At 34.8% G+C, this 20,319-nt stretch overlaps 2 protein-coding genes across 3 annotated transcripts; both read left to right on the top strand.

The window, feature by feature from the left end:
* The first annotated feature begins 1,281 nt into the window (after nt 1-1,281).
* Nucleotides 1,282-15,322, top strand: LOC105172201 (cytochrome P450 81F1). Of its 2 annotated transcripts, XM_011093563.3 has the most exons (7): nt 1,288-1,752; nt 2,376-2,575; nt 4,560-5,102; nt 5,372-5,522; nt 7,339-7,521; nt 8,611-8,753; nt 14,726-15,322. In XM_011093563.3, the coding sequence occupies exons 1-7, from the start codon at nt 1,416-1,418 to the stop codon at nt 14,858-14,860; spliced, it is 1,692 nt and encodes a 563-aa protein (XP_011091865.1). In that variant the 5' UTR covers nt 1,288-1,415; the 3' UTR covers nt 14,861-15,322. The 2 variants fall into 2 exon arrangements, with proteins under 2 accessions (XP_088741931.1, XP_011091865.1); XM_088885805.1 differs by lacking the exons at nt 8,611-8,753; nt 14,726-15,322 and adding an exon at nt 8,470-8,586 and having other exon boundaries at nt 1,282-1,752.
* A 2,863-nt stretch (nt 15,323-18,185) lies between these two features.
* LOC105172245 (GLABROUS1 enhancer-binding protein-like) lies at nt 18,186-19,746 on the top strand. Its single transcript, XM_020697218.2, has one exon. The coding sequence runs from the start codon at nt 18,713-18,715 to the stop codon at nt 19,574-19,576; it is 864 nt and encodes a 287-aa protein (XP_020552877.1). The 5' UTR covers nt 18,186-18,712; the 3' UTR covers nt 19,577-19,746.
* The last annotated feature ends 573 nt before the right edge of the window (nt 19,747-20,319 follow it).

The following is a 20,319-nucleotide window of genomic DNA, read 5'->3' as shown; positions in this document are numbered from 1 at the left end:
TATCTTGCTAATAATACCCGATCAGATATAGCATTTTCAGTTAATCTACTAGCAGGATATAGTTCAACACCAACAAAGAGACACTAGAATGGTGTTAAACACGTTCTATGTTATTTACGTGGAACAAGTGACATGGGACTATATTTTGAAAGGTATGATGATGCCAAAACAACCAAATTAGTTGGTTATTCAGATGCGGGGTATTTATCTGATCCACATAAAGCTATATCTCAATCTGGATATGTATTCATGTATGGTGGAACTGCTATTTCATGGCGTTCAACCAAACAGACTTTGGTAGCCACCTCATCAAATAATGCAGAATTAATTGCATTATACGAGGCTGGGCGTGAATGTGTATGACTTAGATCACTAATACATTATGTGTATGAATCATGTGGACTGCAATCAATCGAGAAAAGTCCCACAGTAATATATGAAGACAATGCGGCGTGCATCGCCCAAATCAAGGATGGTTATATTAAAGGCGATAGAACCAAGCACATATTACCAAAATTTTTCTCCACTCACGAGCTTCAAGTGGAAGGCAAAGTTGATGTTTAACAAATTTCATCAAGTTAGAACTTAGCAGATTTGTTTACGAAGGCATTACCAACAAAGGTGTTCAAACAACTCGTACGTAATATTGGCATACGACACCTAAAAGATATCAGTTTCAATTGAGGGGGAGATTATACAACTGTACTCTTTTCCTTAGCCTTGATTTTTATCCCATTGAGTTTTTCCAGGCAAGGTTTTTAACGAGGCAGGATGTATATGATAAAGAGGTATGCATTCAAGGGGGAGTATTATATATATTATGTATATATATGAATGCATACACCTCTTCATATTTATTTTTAATACCCATTATGTTATACCCTTTTGTATCCCCCATTATGATTTGTAATTATAATGATTTATGGTGTATTTGTAACCATATTTTTGGTGGTCTATAAATACCAGCATATATTTCATTTGTAAATAGTTTTTGGAGAGAATGACAAAGAAAGTTTGTTGGAGAAATACATATATTTTACTTTATATTCTATTAAGAATGATAGGCTAATAAATTTAGAATTTCTCTAAATTTATAACAGTTACAATGATTTTACCCCAAAAATAATAATACAAAATACTCATCCGTTTCCAAAAGTTTTTAAATTTGTCAAAAGTAATATCAAAACACTTGTCACATCTCCAAATGCGGACTTCAAACTCTGATCTTATTTTTTTCAATCATTTCAAGTGTCTACCTACAACTAATTGGTCTGAGTCTCTGAGAATAGCGTCAAGAGTCGGCCAGGAAAGATGTATTCTTGTTAATTGATTTGCAGTCAACGGAGGAAAAGTGGAGCACCAATCATCGTCTACTTAAATATATATAAGCAGATACAGTACAGTAGAACACATGAATGTATAGATTTTTATGTAATATAAATATAAATATAGATGTAGATGCACATGTTCCAGCAAAAATGTCAAAATCCCCAACTGTACAGTCTACCTTCTCTCTTCCTTTCTCTTTCTCTCTCTTCGAACCGTGGAATCGATGCTTGGCAAATATGGGATCCTGCCTTGAACGCGAGATCAATGCCTTCCTATGGCTCTCTCTGATTACTGTCACTGCCTTTTTGCTCGGGAAATTAGCAAAGGTTTTCGAGTTTTGGGCCAAAGCCCGCGCCATACCTGGGCCGCCTTCCCCTTCCGTTTACGGCCACTGCCATCTCATCTCGCGGTCCAATCTAACTGGTCTGTCGCTTCATGGTTTCTCTGTTCTGTTCGATTACTTTTTCTGTTCCTGCTTTTGTAGTTTTCTTGTTTCTGGGAGTACATTTCGCATTATAAAGTGCGATGGAATTAGTGGTACTGAAAGTATAGCATGAGCTAATATCTGTACAAGTAAAGAAGGAAGTATAGTTCCGGAGGACTTTATGCTTTCTGGATGGGATAATTAAGAAACATCATAATTAGTCGATACTTAGTCCGAGTCCTAAAATTGTATCTGTCTAGATCTGGGTTCTTAGCCGTTTTCTCAATTCTATTCATTTCAATAAATTGTGGGTTTTATGCAAAATTGGAAAGTTTGACCATAAAGTTTAAAATCGAATAGTTACTGCGAAATAAGGTTTTGTACGTATTTAGAGCTTTTTAAAACCAAGACTCAAAGACAATATTGTAAAAATCTGATAATCTGCGCCCCTCAAACCATAGTAGTTTGTGCAACTGTTGCTAGTTTTGGGAATGGTAACAATGGGATGAGGCTGTAGTATAGTTTGACTATACACTGGAGTGGTTTTCACTTTGCTTAAATGTTTTTGGATATGAAGTTTTAAAAATTCTTATGATGGGCTATTATGCTTTTCTGCTTTCAGATATCCTGTACAAGTGTCACGAGAAATATGGAGGGGCTGTGAGACTCTGGCTAGGTCCTAATCGGCTTCTGGTCTCAATAAAGGATACTGAACTTATCAACGAGGTACTTACAAAGGCTGAGGATAAGTCGCCTTTGACAGGGAGGGCTTTTCATCTAGCTTTTGGAAAATCAAGCTTTTTTGTCTCGTCTTTTGACAAGGTTTGCTGTGTCCCCACTCCTTCTTGCTCTTCTTTCATTTCAATTCCTTGTTAAATTTTGTGTTCAAACTCTCTTTTTGATGTTATTTTGTGAGATTATCAGGTTACACTTTAGTTAATTCATTGCAATGAATACTCACTTGACAGTTCAATCTTGAATATATCTAATATAAAGTGGAATACTGTTTTTACATGCCAAATTGCATGAGTATGTTTCCTAGCATGTTCTGATAAACATCTTTATAGTTATGGAATCCGAAATTATCTAATAAGTGAATCCTACTTGAGGACATCTGGGTGCTTTCTTGTGGTAGAAAAGCTGATATGATGCAGATGTAGGGACGCCTCACCCCCTCTCCCTGTGGAAGAGGATGTATATTGAAACATGATGACTAACAGAGAGCGAGAAAAAGAAACCTTGATTTGGATCCCTTTGGTGGCATCTTTGTAAATTTGTTGTCAACCAAAAATGTAAGAGGTCTTTGTCCTCATCCTAAATTTTGTCACTTTGTGGACGTCTAAAAAAAGTCAAGAACTGGTTGGTTTCCATAATCAATGACTCCATCACTTTACCTTTGGATTGTGGTTTAACCAGTTTTGTAAAATAAGCTGTTTTGGGGGGGTCATTTGGTTTGACCTTGGCCGCTTATGGACTAATTGGCGAACCGACCTACCTATTTGATTTGTCAGGTCGGGCTGGTCTGTCTGGGTCCAATATTTTAGTGAGACAAACCGTGAAAATTTCGCTTTCCCACCTTCCTGTCACTTGCCTCTACCTCCCTCTGATTCTCTCACAAACACAACTGGGTGGGTGGGACGGGGGTTGATAAATGCCATTTTCCCACTATTTATGAGTTTCTTTTTCCTCTAGTTTGAATTTCTGAATAAAGAGTTGGTGTGCTCGAGCTTCTCTGAAGTGCAGTTTGATTGCTCTGGATCTTTTGAGTTCTGTAACTATAGATTTTATTCTGATACTTGTTTATTGATTTAACCATGCAAAAGTTTGCTAGCTAAAAGTTATTAGCTTATGCTTTGTTATAGTTGTTGCCATGGCTCTGGTGTACCTTTATTAGTTTTGCCAATAGAATGTAAATAGGTAATTAGTATATGGTGATAAATCAGTAATGCTGGTTTGGCCTTATTTCTGTGACCAACCAGTGGTCTCCTAATGTCTTGTTATATATCTTACTGACCCTTAATGAAACTAATACAACTGGCCAAGACCCAAGAATTTAGGTTTTTTTGTCTCTTCTGATCACTTAGAAGTATGTGGTATTATTAATTAGGCTTGATTTATGTAAGATAATGAAATTAACCGTTGATGATGAAGGGTAATTTTTAATCTGAAAGAGAGACTGTGAAGATTATTATATTTTAAGTGACATAATGCTTGGGATGACAATTGCTTGTAGTAGGCAATGGGCTCATATTTGTGTACCACTTGGATTGTACAAGCTTATTTTGTAGTGCACAAACTTTGTTGAAATTGTCTAATCTCTACTCTAAAGTGACTTGCGCATGTCACTTTGCATCCATGATCAAGGCCATCTGAAGGATCACCTAGTGCTAGAGGCCCCTACTTCTATTGGGTCTATGGACTACGGAGGTTTAGATGTATGTGCTTGTGCAATAAGGTAGGGTCCTATCTCCTACTTGGATGGCATCCGAGTAGCAATGATCAATCTTACTCTTTTGCCAATTTTGTCTTAATTCGTTGCCAGGTGATGCCCCCTTTTGCCAATTTTGGCTTAACTCATCGCCAGATGATGCAAATATCATTAGAAGTAATTTGTGATAACCTTAGTATTCTCCTAATTTGATCTTTAATATTGTTTTTTCCCCAACTCCACACAATATAATGGTTGATATTCTGGTCTGCAACTATAAAGCACCAGGCCTGTTTTCAGTACTGAAAACAACTGAAAGTATCTATACTCGTGCCATACTAATTGTGCAAAAATGCATATTTCACCTATTTTCTGCAGGTAGAACATCAACGGAAGTCATTGGAACTGAAACTCGGGGGTAAATTGCTTGAGAGAGCAAGATTGATTCCTGGGAAAGTATTGGATTGCGTCATAGAGAGAGCTCAGATTACAATGCGCGAAGGAGGTATGGACTGTGAAATGCTTTCTCAGCATCTAGCTTTTACCATCCTGGGAGCCACAATATTTGGAGATGTATTTTTGACTTGGCCTAAGGCAACTCTCTATGAGGAGCTGCTAATGAAGAGTGCTAAGGATGCGTGTTTTTGGGCATCCTATGGTGTTGCTCCTTTCTGGAAACAGGAGTTTTGGAAGTATCAGGATTCATGTACTAAGGTGAAATCCTTAACCCGGGAGCTTATCCAAGAATGCAGACAAGACAGCAAGTCGGAGTTTTTATTGGATTTCGATGGCCATGGTGACGTGCGATGTGAACCATGTGGAGAAATAATAAGTTTGATGTTTCATGGGTCTCTGACTATGGGTTCACTTATTGCTAATATCTTGACAAGGCTTGTGTCACATTTGGACATACAGGATAAGGTGCTTCTGTTTTTAATTATTCATTTAAAATGAAATTTATAATTTTGTGGCATGAATTCTTAGTAGATTTCTCGTGTAATTCTAATACATGATTAATCCATTCTGAAGCCTAGTTTTACTTTCGCCTTGGATTTTTTAACTACATAAAGTATCCAATTTAGGCTTTAATGAGTATTATCATTTTAAGAATTTTCTCTGATAATTAAATTCCAGTGGACCAATTCCATATCAATGGGGATATTTTTGTTTAATGAATGTGATTTTTACAGATTCACTCAGAAATAGTTATGGCCCAAAAAACTGGGAGAAGGCCAGATCAACAGAATGTAGATATAATGCCCAATCTCATGGCAACTGTATATGAATCAGTTCGTCTTCTTCCAGCTGGACCTCTACTGCAAAGATGCTCTCTCCGGCATGGTAATTTTTTTTTCTTTTTTTTTTTGTTTTAATCACCCATCATAATTGACATGTTGCTTTAGCTTCCTTCTGTAAATCTTCTTGCTTTGTCAGTGAACAAGTTTTTGGCACGATATACCTGCATTTATCTTGTTATTCACTCAAATTCTTAAGGAGAAGAAAGATTTATTTATGGGCTTTTGATACATTTCTGCATTGATTATTGTTGGCTGCACAGTTACAGACTTTGCACTGCTGTCTTGGTTATAAAGAAAATATCTTTCCATTTTTAGTAAAAACTCTTTAAAATATTACAAGTTACATAAAAGCTGCTTTTGCTCTTTTTATGTGGGTGAAGAAGAAGCTGTTGCACAAAGACTCTGGTTCCAGATGAAATTTTATACTTGTTTTGAGAACTTTCTGGAATACATTTAACTATAATTAAATTTCCCGAATGTCAATAGGTTCAGTGTCATCCTGTTATAGCCTACCATTTTCTAGGTAGTGTGACTGGTTAGGGTAATATGGCAGTTATTATGTTCTAACAATAGTTGGATGTGGATGAAGAGTTGCTAAAATAGATTGTCTACATGTAGTGCAAATGGATCCTTATTTAGATAATTTATGCTGGAGTTATCATTAAAATATGCTACTCCACTTATCAAATTTACTCTGAAGGAACCCGTGTAAATGGTCTTCATCCACATATTTTTTTATTCACCAACTTGTTTGTGGCCCATGACGTGTAGATAAAATTAAGAGCTGCTGGAACTTAAGGCTGTATATTAAATACTGAAAGCAAGTACCAGTATGACTAAAATTAATGGCTAAGGCAAAAGTGAAAAGTAATGAGTTTCTCTTCTGTCAGTATCCTGGTCATTATCTGTTTCATCGCCAAGGCTTTTCCCATGCGAGTCCAATTTGAATCTTTATTCAGCGAATTTGTGAGGTTTGGCAGATGATGGACATCAAGGTCCCAGCCATTGAACTATATCACCCACTTAAAAGGACACTAATCTGCAAGTCCACGAGTTGAATCAAAATTTTCAGTAGAGTAAACTTTAAAATGAGAAGAGAAGATTGATCCAGCCTTGCAATTAATAGGTGGAACGTTGCTGGTTCTATGATGCTGTGATGAGCGTCAATCAACTCTGGAACTAGTGCCAATGTCTAATGTAGGTAATTTGAGAAGACAAAGGAAGGAGGGCATTAGCTCACGAATATATGTGTTTCTATTTGAGCACACATAATCACCCCATCCTCTATGTGGTTTAAGGCTTTAAGCTGATCCCCTTTTGTAGTGTCAGAGAAGTTTTGAGATTTTTTTCCCCGTTACGAACCTTGTAGAATGGCATATATTCCATTTATTTTTGTTATTGGGAAGATTGATTTGAAGTAGTTTAGTCAGCTGAGCCTTTGTATATGCTATGAGCAAAATTTGTACTGCATGCTTTAAAAGTTCTAACTAATATTATGAATGCATAAGGGTAGACATTCAATGAAACAACTGAATTCATTCAAGTTGACTGTAGGAGGTGACATGGGGTTATTAATTACGGAATTTTTATAAGCATATGATTTATGATAACAAATTTTCAGCTCAGTTGCTTTTCATCACCTGATTAAGCACTTGATTTATTTTATTTATTTATATACTTTTTTACGGTGCACTGTTGGATTGTGGTCTATTCATGCTTGAAGTAGCATCCAAGGATCTCTTGGACTCACTACTCCGTATTCTAGATACATAAAACTTAAGCTTTCCAGAATAACTGCATATAAAATATTTCTTTCGGGTGCAGTGACTAATTTCTTCTTGTGTTTGTGCTTATTGAAGATTTGAAACTCAAAAATGGTATGGTGATACCTGCTGCTGCGATTATCGTTGTGCCTGTTCAGTTGGTTCAGACGGACTGTTCAAATTGGGGGAACGATGCTGGCAAGTTCAATCCATTTCGTTTTCTTTCAAGGACTGATGGCAGTGGCAGATTTATTTCCAACCAAAAGGAGTTGTTGACAGGTATTGTTGTCTACATGTGATTTTTAATGTAAAGCATACATCCCTCTGAAGTCGATGCTGTTAATTAAGTTTACTTTGGCATGTTTTACAGTCTCTTCCGGTAATAAATGAAAATAAGTAAACATAACTAGTGATTTAAAGTCAGGATAAGAACAAATGAAGAAGACTGATCCAATTTTATTTTAACAAGATGGAGGTCAAATTTGTCTATTCAGTTCATGCTGATGGAAATAAAATTTTGTTTTCTTATCACTAACGATGTTCAACTTTACTTTGCTGGTTTTCTGGTGGCCTGGATGGAATGTCACTGAAATTCCTACGTTTTTAACTAGAGTTGTACCAGCATAAGTGTGATTTTCCTATCTACTTACATATATGTTAAAAGAACATATATTAGTCTTTTCCCTTCTCTCAGATATACGAGGAAAGCATATTGCTCATTGGGCATCCATGATATGTTTTCAGCCAAATTTCATCCTCAAGTCTCTCTATTCCCATATACTTTTGATGATCCCTAGTTGGCAGTTATACATGATGACCCCAAAAAAACACTTTATCTCTTTCCTCATCCGCTTAGTAGTACCAATCCCAATTCTCAGTCACCACCTTTCATAAAAAAAAAAATTAGTCCTTCTGAATGTATGATTGTTCATATGTGGTTATTCACACTCAAACTTTAGATGGTATCAAGGTAAAGTAGAGACATGCAGATATAAGCTAGTCTTATCAGGAAAAAAAGAAAGAAAATTTCAGTTATAAGCTAAAGAAAACAAGTTGATAAACTGCCTTGCTTCTTTGTTCTACAAAAAGCTAAATCACATGGTAGCATTTAGATTAGTGCCTTCTTGCTGGGACCTAAAGGACCAGCGAAGGGAATCCACATTTCAACAGCCAAGTACTGGAACTGACTTGCGAATCTAACCTTTTCTGTCTGTTTTGACATGGAAGATTGTTGAGACAATCCTACTTGGGAGTTCTGTTGGGCAATTCGTTATGCTGCTTATTTTATGTAATATGCATGCCCTCCTACTTGTACTATAAATCTATGTGTTAGATTTAAGTTGTTATTGATGATTTCTCTTGCAACAGGATGCAATTCCTGTATTATAAAAGAGCCAAATGAATGTGGAGCATTTCTTCCTTTTGGATCTGGTGCACGCGCCTGTATTGGACAAAAGTTAACTGTCCTTGGAATTTCATCATTGTTTGCTGCTCTCATTGGACACTATGAGGTTCATACTCTTATCCTGTGTTTCTTCCTGTTATCCAGTTTATATTTTGCCCATGATCATGAGCAGTCCTAGAAAAATAGCATAGTCAGTGTGAAAACAATCTGAACATGGATACCTTTTGAACACAACTCTATATGCATTGGGCATGCAGTTGCTATGTCCAAAAATTAGAAGAAAAGTTAAAATTAGGATTGAATATCGGACATGGAAGTTGGATATATCTGACAAAAGTTGGGACTCGGTGGGTTACTTTCTAAGTTTAGGGTTTAGGTGTAAATCAGATGCTTCTAATATAAAACTTCCCTGAATATTTTCTGTGTTCTATGTCTGTCTTTGCAAGTAATGTATCTGTGTCCCCATGTCACACGCACATGCAAAAGGCACACCAAGTTATAGCTTTCCACAAGCTGAGCAGATGAAAGCTTTTGATAAGAGTATCATTTGTTGCTTTTGTGAATCTTTTTTTCCCCTTTTTTTGGCGGGGTAGTGGGAACCTAACGGCTGACTGGAAATCAGTTGTCCGCATATTTCTGCATATTTTTCAGTATAAGTGCTAATTTCCCCAGGCATGCTAAAGAGTAGGAAAACCAAGCCCATCCTTTGAACTGGATAAGTTTGTATTAGAATTGACTTGTACAGCCTGCAATTGAGTAAAACTATGAAACATTCTTCTTGACCCCTATCTTCTGAAGCTGGAAAGAACTGGAAAAGTTGTTTCTTTTAGCTTTGATTGATTCTTAGAAAGTTCTGTTAGAGATTGACTTATATTTTGTGTTTGGCTGTGGTGCAATTTTTTAAGTAGTTGAGGAAATGTCTCAGTTATTCAAGTATGTAAAGACCATGCAGTTTGTTGTATATTCTACAACTTAGTCAGATAATTCCACAGATACTTTCTGCAGTTATTCAAGTATGTGAGGAGTATGCAGATTCTTGTATATTCTGCAACTTAGGAAGTGTTTGTGAAAATCAACTAACAAAATTTTCTGTCTAAAACTCTCTCCAAACGGTCGACTTTCTTCCCCAAATTTCTTTCAGCCACTCCACCAGCCTTCCCCAAACCTATTCGAGCTTCTTGCTTGGCCGACACAACAACAATCGCCTTCCTCGTCACTGTGGTAGATGGATTGGGATTTGCAATTGTTGATTTGGGGCTAGGGTTGCATTTTAGGATGTAAATATGGTCGGGGGAAAGAAAAAAAAAGAGTGGGAAGAAATAAGGGATTTAGATCTCGGAAGGGGGAGAAAGAAAAAAAGAGTGGAAAAAAAATTGGTGTTTTAGAATTTAGAGAAATGAGAGTAGAGAAGAAATTGGGGTTTTAAAATTTAGAGTTGTGAGAATGAAAGAGAAAAAGAGAATGATACACTATGTTTTTTCTAATAAAATTGTTGGGTTGTATATTTTTTTAATAAAATTATATTGTTATAAATAAATAACAGTAAATATTATTATATTAATTATAAAAAATACTAAACATATGGTATAATATTTTAATTTATTGTTATAAATCTAAATTACTAATTAGTTTAGTAGTAATATAATTCGTGAAAGTTTAGAAAATATATATACATCAAATTATCAAAATACTTGTATATAATTTTGTATAGTTATTAGTATTAATAAAAAGAACTATACATAAGTTATATTTTAAAAGTTGTTGATCTTATTATACACAAAAGAAATTTAAGAGACGAATTTTTTAAAATCAAAGTACAAAATAGTAATTGATCTCATTATATCTAACAAAATAACAATAACAATAATTAAAATTGTTCAACCACCACCACCATCATCATTATTACTATTACTACTACTACTATTATTATTATTATTATTATGATGATGATGATCTATAGATCAATTTATGGGAATCACCAAATTGTGATATAAATTTATAAGTAATAAAATAGATTGCACACTATATATCTTGATATAAATATAAAACTCACAAATATACATAAAAAATCATAACTTAATTCTTAGGGACTTGTCAATTTTAAAAAGTATAAGAGATTACAAATAGATATTAAAATATAATATATAAAATTTGCATGTTTATATTAAATAATTATTTTAAATAAATATTAAACTTACTAAATTATTAATTAAGCTTGTTTTTGTATAAAGATTAAATGTATAAATAAAAGTACCACAGTTTATTATTATCTAAAACTTAATTAATAATTATAATATATGGTTAATTTTGAGTATAATTGATAAAGTATTGAATATGAAATTAAATATATAAAAATATTAAAAATAAAAATACATAAAAATAAATAAATAAAAGGAAAAAGCTCGCGAGCTTATGCACAGAGGAAATTAAGCTCAAGGTCGAGCTCAAAATTGAGCCGGCTTGACTCGTCTGCCACCCCTGTATTTGTCAATAATAATTGTTTTTTCAAAAAAAAAAAGAATTTTATTTCGATTAGTATATTTCATATTTGATTTATTAAAAATATTCATAGAAAATTGAATGTTTAATTTAATAATACATCCATTAAGTAATATCATTGTTGATTCATATACAATAACGAAACTTGCATGAATGCAAAAAAAAAAAAAAAAAAAGTTTTATTAATTAATCATAGCCATTTAATTTATATTTTTTATTGATATAGGAACAATATAATTAGATAATATAACAAACAAAATACAAAAATTCTAAAATATTATATATGTGAAAGTGTAAATTTGATTACTGTTAAATTATTCAAATTATTTGAAAATTTCAATATCAACTTTAAATATGCAATTTTAAAAATAAATTAAAAATAATAAACTTGAATTAAAATTATTATAGTGAGGGTTAAGTAGTAAAAAGGAAATTGGATTTATTTACAAAAAGGTCAAAGTAGCTAGAAGCACTTGGGCGTTTGGCCTAGAAGTGATTTTCTTAACAGTTTAAGAAGATACAAGCTGTAGCTGCATCGCAAACACCTCAAAAGTGCTTTTTTGGAGACAAAAGCTGAAAAGTGCTTTTTCAAACTCTTGCAAACACTCCCTTTCTGCTGAAGCTTTGATTGCCTAAGTCCCTTGGATACATTTCTAACCATGTAAATACAAAGTTAAAAGTAAATCTCAAGTTTACCTTCAGGTTACTTCTATATTTCCTTGGTCAAATTTAGTCTTGAAAAAAAAAAACGAGTTTATTGTTGAGTGTATTAAAAATTATATTAAAGGGCAAATTGAGTATTGATTTACAAAGTATAGGATCCCTATGGGGCAGGTGGCCCGTCCTTGATTGTTGATTGTGTAATTTTTCAGGAAAAAGAAACTATGGAACACTGAAAGTAAAAGATTTTGTCCAAAATTTCTATGTGTATATTTGTATTCCTAAGAAATTAATGAATTATCCATGCTTTCTAAATTTATTATAATTATTATTTTATATCTGGAAAATCAAATCATTAGCGACTCTTAGCACTTGTTGGAAAAAAAGTGAAAAGATCACCATATGTACTGAGTTGCATCAGAGCAGTGGCCTTTAAGCATGGAAAATTGATTGAAGGAAAGAGAAAAGAAAGGTGTCAGGTCAGTACACCACAGCTTACAGTGATTATAATAGTTGTTGACTTGGTTGATGACTAGATGTCAGTTTGTGATTGGATTTTGAAAAAAAAAAAAATAGAAAAGATAAGAGAAGATTGGTTGAAAGAGGAGTGGATGCTGCTTGTGATCTCATTCAGCAGCTCCCTAATCCATCCTCCCCAGATCAATTTGCCCTTTCTCTCTACAACTCTAAACAGTCTTCTCTTTACTTTTTATATTTTCCAGTGGCCGAACATATTTTGGTGTATCTGTGATGGTGTTCTTCACCAAATATTTTCTGGTTATTTTTTGCCCCAAATATTTTGAAGCTGAACTTAGTAATTTTTTTAATTCTCATAATATTATTCTTCATGCAATTCTTTAAACTCTTGGTACCTGAAGGACAGATTATTTCTAAGGTCAGGAGTTTCTGAATTATTTGCTAGCAGCTTTACCTCCTCCTATAACCCTCTTTCTTTCCTTCTTTTTTAATATAAATCTGCAACAGGGTTGTCTCTAACTTCTTTCGGCAACTAGTCTAGTCGTTGTAAGGCAAGTCAGGGAACATGCTGACTTTTCCCTTTTTCTTTCTTTGGTTTAAAAAGCGTATCTTTGTTACCGCCTTTTTGTTTTTAGAAAGCATGGACTGTATCCACAATTTACAGTAAAATCTGATGTTTTATTTTTACAATGTTCTGTAATTTTTTCTTTTCCTCAAAAGTTTTATAATTAACAAGGACAAAAAGAAAAGAACAGTGTGGAAATGGGAGAGAAATTTTGAAAATGTCATACTCTCTTTGCACGATTGTACTTGGGTGCGTACATCTCTAAACGTTGGCTATAACTGTCTCCAGTAGATGCCCACAAGTTTGCTCCTCAAATCCTTGTCAAATCCTGGTGCACTCTGACTACTAACTACTTGTTCAATGCATTTATAGTAATGCTGTACTTGAATTGTGTTTCTGCTTATGCTATGGGTAAGTTTTTCTTTGACTGGTACCAGAGTGCTTGAATTTTCTAGGGGGACAAGTGCTCCAAATGGAACTCTTGGGCCTAATGAGACTGTTTTCTTTATTAGATTCTCCTGTAACAGATTCTATTAGTAATCTTGAGTTTCCCATACATAACTTTTGAAGAATAAACAGTACTGCCTAATCAAGCAACCATAGTTATTAATAGCACGCCATGGTGCAAGGCGCATAAGGCGCAAGCCCAGCCCCATTTTCAAAAAATGGCGCTGGGCTTTGTCATGGCTGTGGAAAGGCGTGCCTTTCTGCGAGGCTCAGAGGCGCGCCTTCTGCAAGCCTCTGGGCGAAACCCAGTTTTTTTCAAAGACGCAGTAGTGGCAGAGGGCGCTACAGGGGCAGAGTACGCTCGCGAAAGCTGTGCCACGCTAGGGTTCCGGCGCCGGCGCCGGCAGCTGCTGCCCAAAACTAAGGTTTCAGAGAATGAGGAGAACTAGGGTTTTACACAAGGAGAAAAGAAAAGAAAAAGGGAATAAATATTTAAAAGAAAGTAACTGAGAAATGTAGGGTTTCTTTAAACCTTTTAACTTATTTTTTTTCAAAAAAAATTACAGAATGATGTGAAAGAAAAATTTTGAAAAAGAAACAGAAGAAAAGAGAAAAACCATTACTAGTTGTTTTACACATTTATTATATGATATAATGATTAATATAATTTCTAATATCTATATTTAATTGTTTGTGTAATATTGAAGTTAAAAGATATATTAATATATGAATATATAATTTATTTATGCAAATTTGCACCGTAATTTAGAAGTCCGCACGCCGCGCCATGCACCGTGCACCATGGCTCCAGGGCAGCTTTGCGTTGTGGCTCGCCGTGCGCCTTTAACTATGGAAGCAACTTATTTTTTAAACTATTCCTTGTTTTGGTTTCAGGTAGTGTTTATAGAAGTTTTTGCTTTTGGAGAAGTGATAATATGTATAAAATGTTGAAATTTGTAGAACCAGAAGTTGGAGATTTTGTTAAAAATAGTGAGAAGTAGAGAAAAGTAGACGGTGGCTGTTTGCAAAAGTGATTTGAAGAACTTAATTGATAAAGACAAATGTAAGCTTATTTGTTAATAATCATTACTACAAGGAGGGAAAAATACGCAAAAATCATATTGGATTACCGAAAATCGAAAGCAATTAGGGGTGTTTCTAGCTTTTGGGTCAAGGGTACTTTTTTCTAGAGTTTCGAAACCTGAAGCTGATACTCCAAATTTTCAAAAGTTGATCGTTTGAAGTCCTAAAGTTGAAAAGTGATTAAAGCTAATGCATAAACTCCCTTAAGCTTTTGTTTCTACTCTATGGCCCTGCTTTTTCTTGCCTTGCCTTAGAATCCAAGAGTTTCTGCTTTGGTTTTTATAAGTTAATCTGCCTCGTTACGTAAAACCCAAGCGGGACTTCACATGTTTAACTTATCACTGCAGGTAAGGCTCCTGCCAGGATCTGAAAGCAACCCAAAACATATGATGAATAACTGTGTTCTTAAGCTTCTTCCAAGTCCCCAGATAGTTTTTGCAAAAAGGAACAATGGAATAAATGAAGAAGCCGTGTCTATTTAATTTCGAATGACAAATAAATGAAGGAGCCACGACTCTTGAATCTCAAACAACAACAGATTTCAATTTTTGGGGCTCTCGTTGTGCTCAATGTGGAGGATAGTACGTGGGTATATTTCCGCTCCCCATGTTTTTTCCTTCAATGTTTTTTATGTGGCACTGGCGCCGTCTTCATGCTATTATAATATTGTAGAGTAGTTTTTGAAGCGCTAGACCACTCTCTTGGAGCCTCTTGTTTCATCCCCGTTGTGACTGTTGTTAATGACTCCCTTTTTTCTCTCTGGCGAGAGTTGTCATAGCTTGTGATTAAAATCTACCTGTTCTGTTAAGGAAATAATTTGTCAATGACCTGTTTATCCCCAGTAATGAACGGTCAAGTTGTTGTGCTACTCAAAACATTTGCTTACTCTGGAGTTGTATGATATGTATATATGACGATGAACTTATCTGTTTGCTTTTGATGCATTTCTTGGATCCTACTCAGGGAATTTTCTTATTGGAGATTCTTTTGAATGCTTTCATATTTTTTCCTTTTAGATAATTTAATCTTCATAAATTATAGTCAGAACAAACATAGAAAGTAAGGCATCAAAAAGGCAAGAGTTGAAAATTCTGCATTTAACATTGAGAAGAGCGGAGTTGGAAAACCAAAGAGGAAAGGGGCCAAACTGCTCAGGCAACACTGGTCTGCGGTAAAAGGGCCTCAAATCTCCTCTTTCAGTCTCACATAATGCTCTTAATACGCTGGATAAATAATTAACCAAAACTGTAGGGAGAATTGCGTATTACACTCCTGTGTTATAGAAAAATTACTAAATATTTATTTGTGTTAATTAAATAGCAAAAAAAGAAAAAATCTGCGTAATTATAAACACCGTAAAAAAGTCCTTTCCGTCCAAAAAAGTGTAGAGTTATCTACACGAGCTGGACATGTGAATGGGATAATTTTTTGATGTATTTTCAACCTTTATCCTCTTTGAATAGAAAAAATTGTTCCTATCAAATATTGTTTTTGATTAATTCTTTATAGTTTTTTATGTTTTGGTGAAAAAAGTATGATAAATACTTAAAAATAGTATTCATCAATATTTATATATAAGAAATATTATTACGTCAAATTAAATTACTCTACATATTTTACATACGAACTATCAAATTTTTAAAACTAATATTATTAATAAGTTTCTAAAACTAATACATGATTTTATTTTTAGAATATTATTACTTAATTTAATTTTGTGTTGGATATATTTTGAAATTATATTATTTATATAAATTACAGTAATAAAATTTAATTCTTTTAATATAATATATTTAGACATAAAATATACTAAATTAGATTATTTCAATATATTAAAATTTACAAAACAAAAATACAACAAATAATATATAAAAAAAGAACAAAACAAAATGGATCGGTCCCCCCCACCCCGGTTAATTAAATATAATTATATATTATAATATCTTTATTTTATATATAATGCAAAAATATATTTTATAAATTACTTAAAAAAGGATTTTCCCATAGATAGCCATTGTGAAGAGGAACTGCTTGAAGAGTCAAGTGAGTTACCTCATCAAGATAATGCAACACCATCTGTACCTACGGTTCCCAATAATAGTGCTTTAGTTCTCTATAGGTCAACTAGAATATCTCAACATCCTAATAGGTATGAATTCTTAGGGTTGACTAGCCAATTAGACGATGATCTAACAACATACAGAGAGACTCGATGGTTTGAATCAAGTTTGGACCCTCATGGACCCACCTAAAGGCGCTAAGCCAGGTGGTTGCAAATGGGTCTACAAACATAAGTTTGAAGCTAGCGAGGAGGTTACTTGCGTTCAGGTCTAGGTTCATGGCAAAAGATACACACAACGACTGGGGGTCAACTTTGAGAAAACCTATTTGCCCGTGGCAATGGCTATGAAATATGCCAGATGGATATTAGGACGGCCTTTTTGAATGGTTTCATCGAGTAAGAGATCTACATGGATCAACCAAAAGGTTTCACGTCTTTTGGAATTTAAGCCGTTCATTTTTAATTAGGAAACATCAATAGCTACTAAAATAAGGACACAATGGCAAACCACGAAAAAAGTTGATTTTGTTAAGGACAATTGACGGAAGATGAGCACTAGCAACATTTCAGATATTACAGAAGATTTTTGTATATATTTTTAATATGAAAATTTGTAATCGAATTTCTAAAATATGGGGGTTTTATGCAATTTTTCAAAAAATGTATTAGTAATCCCATTTGTACAATCTGTATTGAGCAAGATGAAACAATATCTCACCTTTTCTCCAAATGCAAGAAACTTCTACGCACATATATATACATAAGATTCATCTTGCATTAAACAACTTGCACTTCATGTGGATCATTTGGAAGATTAGAAACCATAATATATTCCAATAGAAAAAAAGCACACATGTATTCTTACTTAGCGCAAATTAAGAGTTTAAACGAATTTTTAGAAGTAGAAAAAACTATTACAATTTCAAGTTTTAAACTTCAAAATAATATTTTAATTTTTATTTTTTAAAATTGAATTGTGTATCACCCCTTTTTATATTGTAACACCCCACTAATGATCATCATTTTTATTTTAATTTGGAGCGTTACATCTTCTATCCTAACACTATAAATAGCAAGTCCCCAAGATCAGGAACACACACAACTCACTCTTGCATCTCAATTCTCACATTCTTATTATTCTTATTACATACTTTTAGGCAACTTGATAAGGTCTAGTTCTCTAGTCTTCTTGTGAACGTGCTCACAATAGAAACATCAATTGAGGCCTTCGTGGGTTTTATATTGGGGTGGTGGTGAGCCGATAGTACCTGCATGGAGGAAGGCCATAACGATCTTAGAACAACGTCAAGTGATGTGACTTCTACATGCTAGTTATTTAAATTTATTTTACATATATCACATGCATTATTTGTCTTGATTTGCCAAAACTATTTTAATAGTAAACTAAAATTTTCATACAACCTAAGGTCGTGATTTCTTAGTTCTTAAGTAGTTAACTTCAAAATTATATTTTTAATTCTCTCTATTTTAACTTAATTTTACTTTGAAGTATTTATATATTATTGTCCTCATCATTATGATAGACTTGTTCATATTGATATTGCATGTTCAGTTAATATTTGCATATATTGAAGTTAATTATTCTAAATATGAAATTTTGGTTCATGTTTGTACAAAGTTTTATATTTAATTTCATTTTCAAATTTTGAAAAATAAAAAGAACACATTAAAAGGAATGTGTGATACGACCCGAGAATATACTAGCGGAAGTAGTAAACAAAAAACCATAATAATAAACTCCAAGGATTTCTCCAATCGATCCCCAATCTGCACATTCAAATTACCAAGTAGTCACGAACATCAAAGGAAACATTTGAGCTAAACATCATCTGAGATTTCTAAAAGTTCACATTTCTAAAAGAATACGCACATTTAGAAATGATTCATCATATGCCTTACAATAGATAATGGAATCATCAACAAAAAAGCAAGTGTGTCTCGAAAGATGGCTAAGAATTGGGAACCCAAGAAGCCCGTGGAATCCGAAACGGAATCAGGGGAGGAAGAAGATGACGAAGCTACTTCTAAAGACGCTGGCTCGCAGGATTCCGACTCCGAACCCGATCTAGCGCAAGTTAGCAAAAAGCGCTCATCCTCAACATAGGCAACTCCCAAGAAAGCCCAACCTCAGTCCTCCTCTCAACCCCAACCGCAACTGCCTTCATCCTCTGATGAGGAGGAGTCTGGATCTGAATCGGAGTCAGAGTCCGACGAACCAGACCCGAACGTCAAGCCCATAGCATCCAAGCCCATGGAAAATGAACAGAAATCCAATGACGGCGCTAGGAAGCTCAGATCCAAGCCCATTGCTTCGGATCTCGTAACTCCTGCTAAATCCACCGCCACAAAACGCCCTGCCGAAGAGAAAGAAACGGAGACTAAGGATGCTAAGAAGTGGAAGAAAAAGGCCGAGCCCGACACTTGCGAGAAAAAGTCTACTGATGATTCGAAGAAATTGCTTTTCCAGAGGCTTTGGAGTGAGGATGACGAGATTGTGATTTTGCAAGGGATGATAGATTATGTGATCAAGAAGAAGTTCGATCCGGTTGCTGACTTGAGTGCTTTTCATGATTTTATTAAGAAGAATTTGCATGTGGACGTGACTAGGACTCAATTACAGGATAAGATTAGGAGGTTGAGGAAGAAGTATGAGAACAATAAGTGCAAAGAGAAGGAGGGTAAGGATAGGACCTTCTCGAAGCCACATGAGCAGAAAGCTTACGAGTTGTCCAAGAAAATTTGGGGGAATGAGAGTGGGAAAGAAAATGGGGTTGAAAAAGTGATGGGGAACGGTAGTGCACTGAGGAAGAATCCAAGCAAGAGGCCTAACACGGTTGAAAATGAGGAAGCTAAGGATGTGAAGAGTGTGGAGGTTGTGAATAGTGATCCGGAGAGGTTGTTGCCAGCCAAGCGAGTGAATTCTGGTGGTGTGACTGTGGAGGAGAGGATTCTGAGGATTGGGGCAGAGTATTTTGAAAGCGGAAAAGGGCTCGAGGGGGAAAAAGAATGGAAGAAGCTGAGAGTCGAGGAGATGGAGGTCAACCTGAGGCAGTTGGAGGTGAAGACTGCACAGGCAAAGCTTATTCTGGATGCTGTGAAGTCCGGGGGTCACTGAAGCTGTAGACAGGTTATGTCATATTAATGCCTTGGCAGTGTTATAACTGTAGGATTTTGGGTAATTTGTGTCTATGCTATGGATGGATTGTTAAGCTAATTCTAGATTTTGGGTAAAAAAAAAAAAGCAAGTGCGGAATTCGAGGAGCATCATGCGCCACCTTTTGAATAGCCCCTGTTTCCTCAACCATTTGCAACATATGGCTAAGAGCTTCTGCACATATGATAAATAGGAACTGGGAAATAGGATCCCCTACCGAATCCCTCAACTTGGACTCAAGAAATCGAACCGATTCCATTCAAAATAAAAGAGAACTTCATAAATGAAACACAACATTATTAAATCAATGAAATATGGAGCTAAACCCAATCTACTAAGAACACGTTGTTAGAAAAATAAAAGATTGTGCCATGGAAAATTACTGCATTGAAAACTAAATTTCGATACTACAGTGGTGCAGATAGTATAAATCGATTGCTCCCCAAGGTTAACATAGCTATAACGCTATTACACGTGCACTCGTAGAAGAAAGCTTGTAACAGCGAACAAAACAACACTCAAGAGAGAAAAGAAAGAAAGCAGATAGAAGAGAAGAGGCTCTCGAATTCTTTTAGTGTTTCAAATGCATGGAGTTGAGTCTATTTATAGACGCACAACTTGGTTGCTGGACAACCATGGACTCTACACCAGCCATAAAAAAGGTTACCAACGGATTTATTATTCAACAGAAGCAAAAAACTCGG

Source organism: Sesamum indicum, linkage group LG10 (genome assembly GCF_026168435.1).
Source record: "Sesamum indicum cultivar Baizhima isolate 11 linkage group LG10, ASM2616843v1, whole genome shotgun sequence".
In the NCBI taxonomy this organism is placed as follows: Eukaryota; Viridiplantae; Streptophyta; class Magnoliopsida; order Lamiales; family Pedaliaceae; genus Sesamum; species Sesamum indicum.
Note: the sequence above shows the minus strand (reverse complement) of the source record. Positions and strands in the feature narration are given on the sequence as shown.

Coding starts and splice junctions, on each gene's coding strand:
- LOC105172245 (XM_020697218.2), top strand. CDS start 18,713: ATGGAAAATGAACAGAAATCCAATGACGGCGCTAGGAAGCTCAGATCC.
- LOC105172201 (XM_011093563.3), top strand. CDS start 1,416: ATGTATAGATTTTTATGTAATATAAATATAAATATAGATGTAGATGCA. Junction 5,523..7,338: donor AAGATGCTCTCTCCGGCATG/GTAATTTTTTTT, acceptor TGCTTATTGAAG/ATTTGAAACTCAAAAATGGT. Junction 8,754..14,725: donor CTCTCATTGGACACTATGAG/GTTCATACTCTT, acceptor TTATCACTGCAG/GTAAGGCTCCTGCCAGGATC.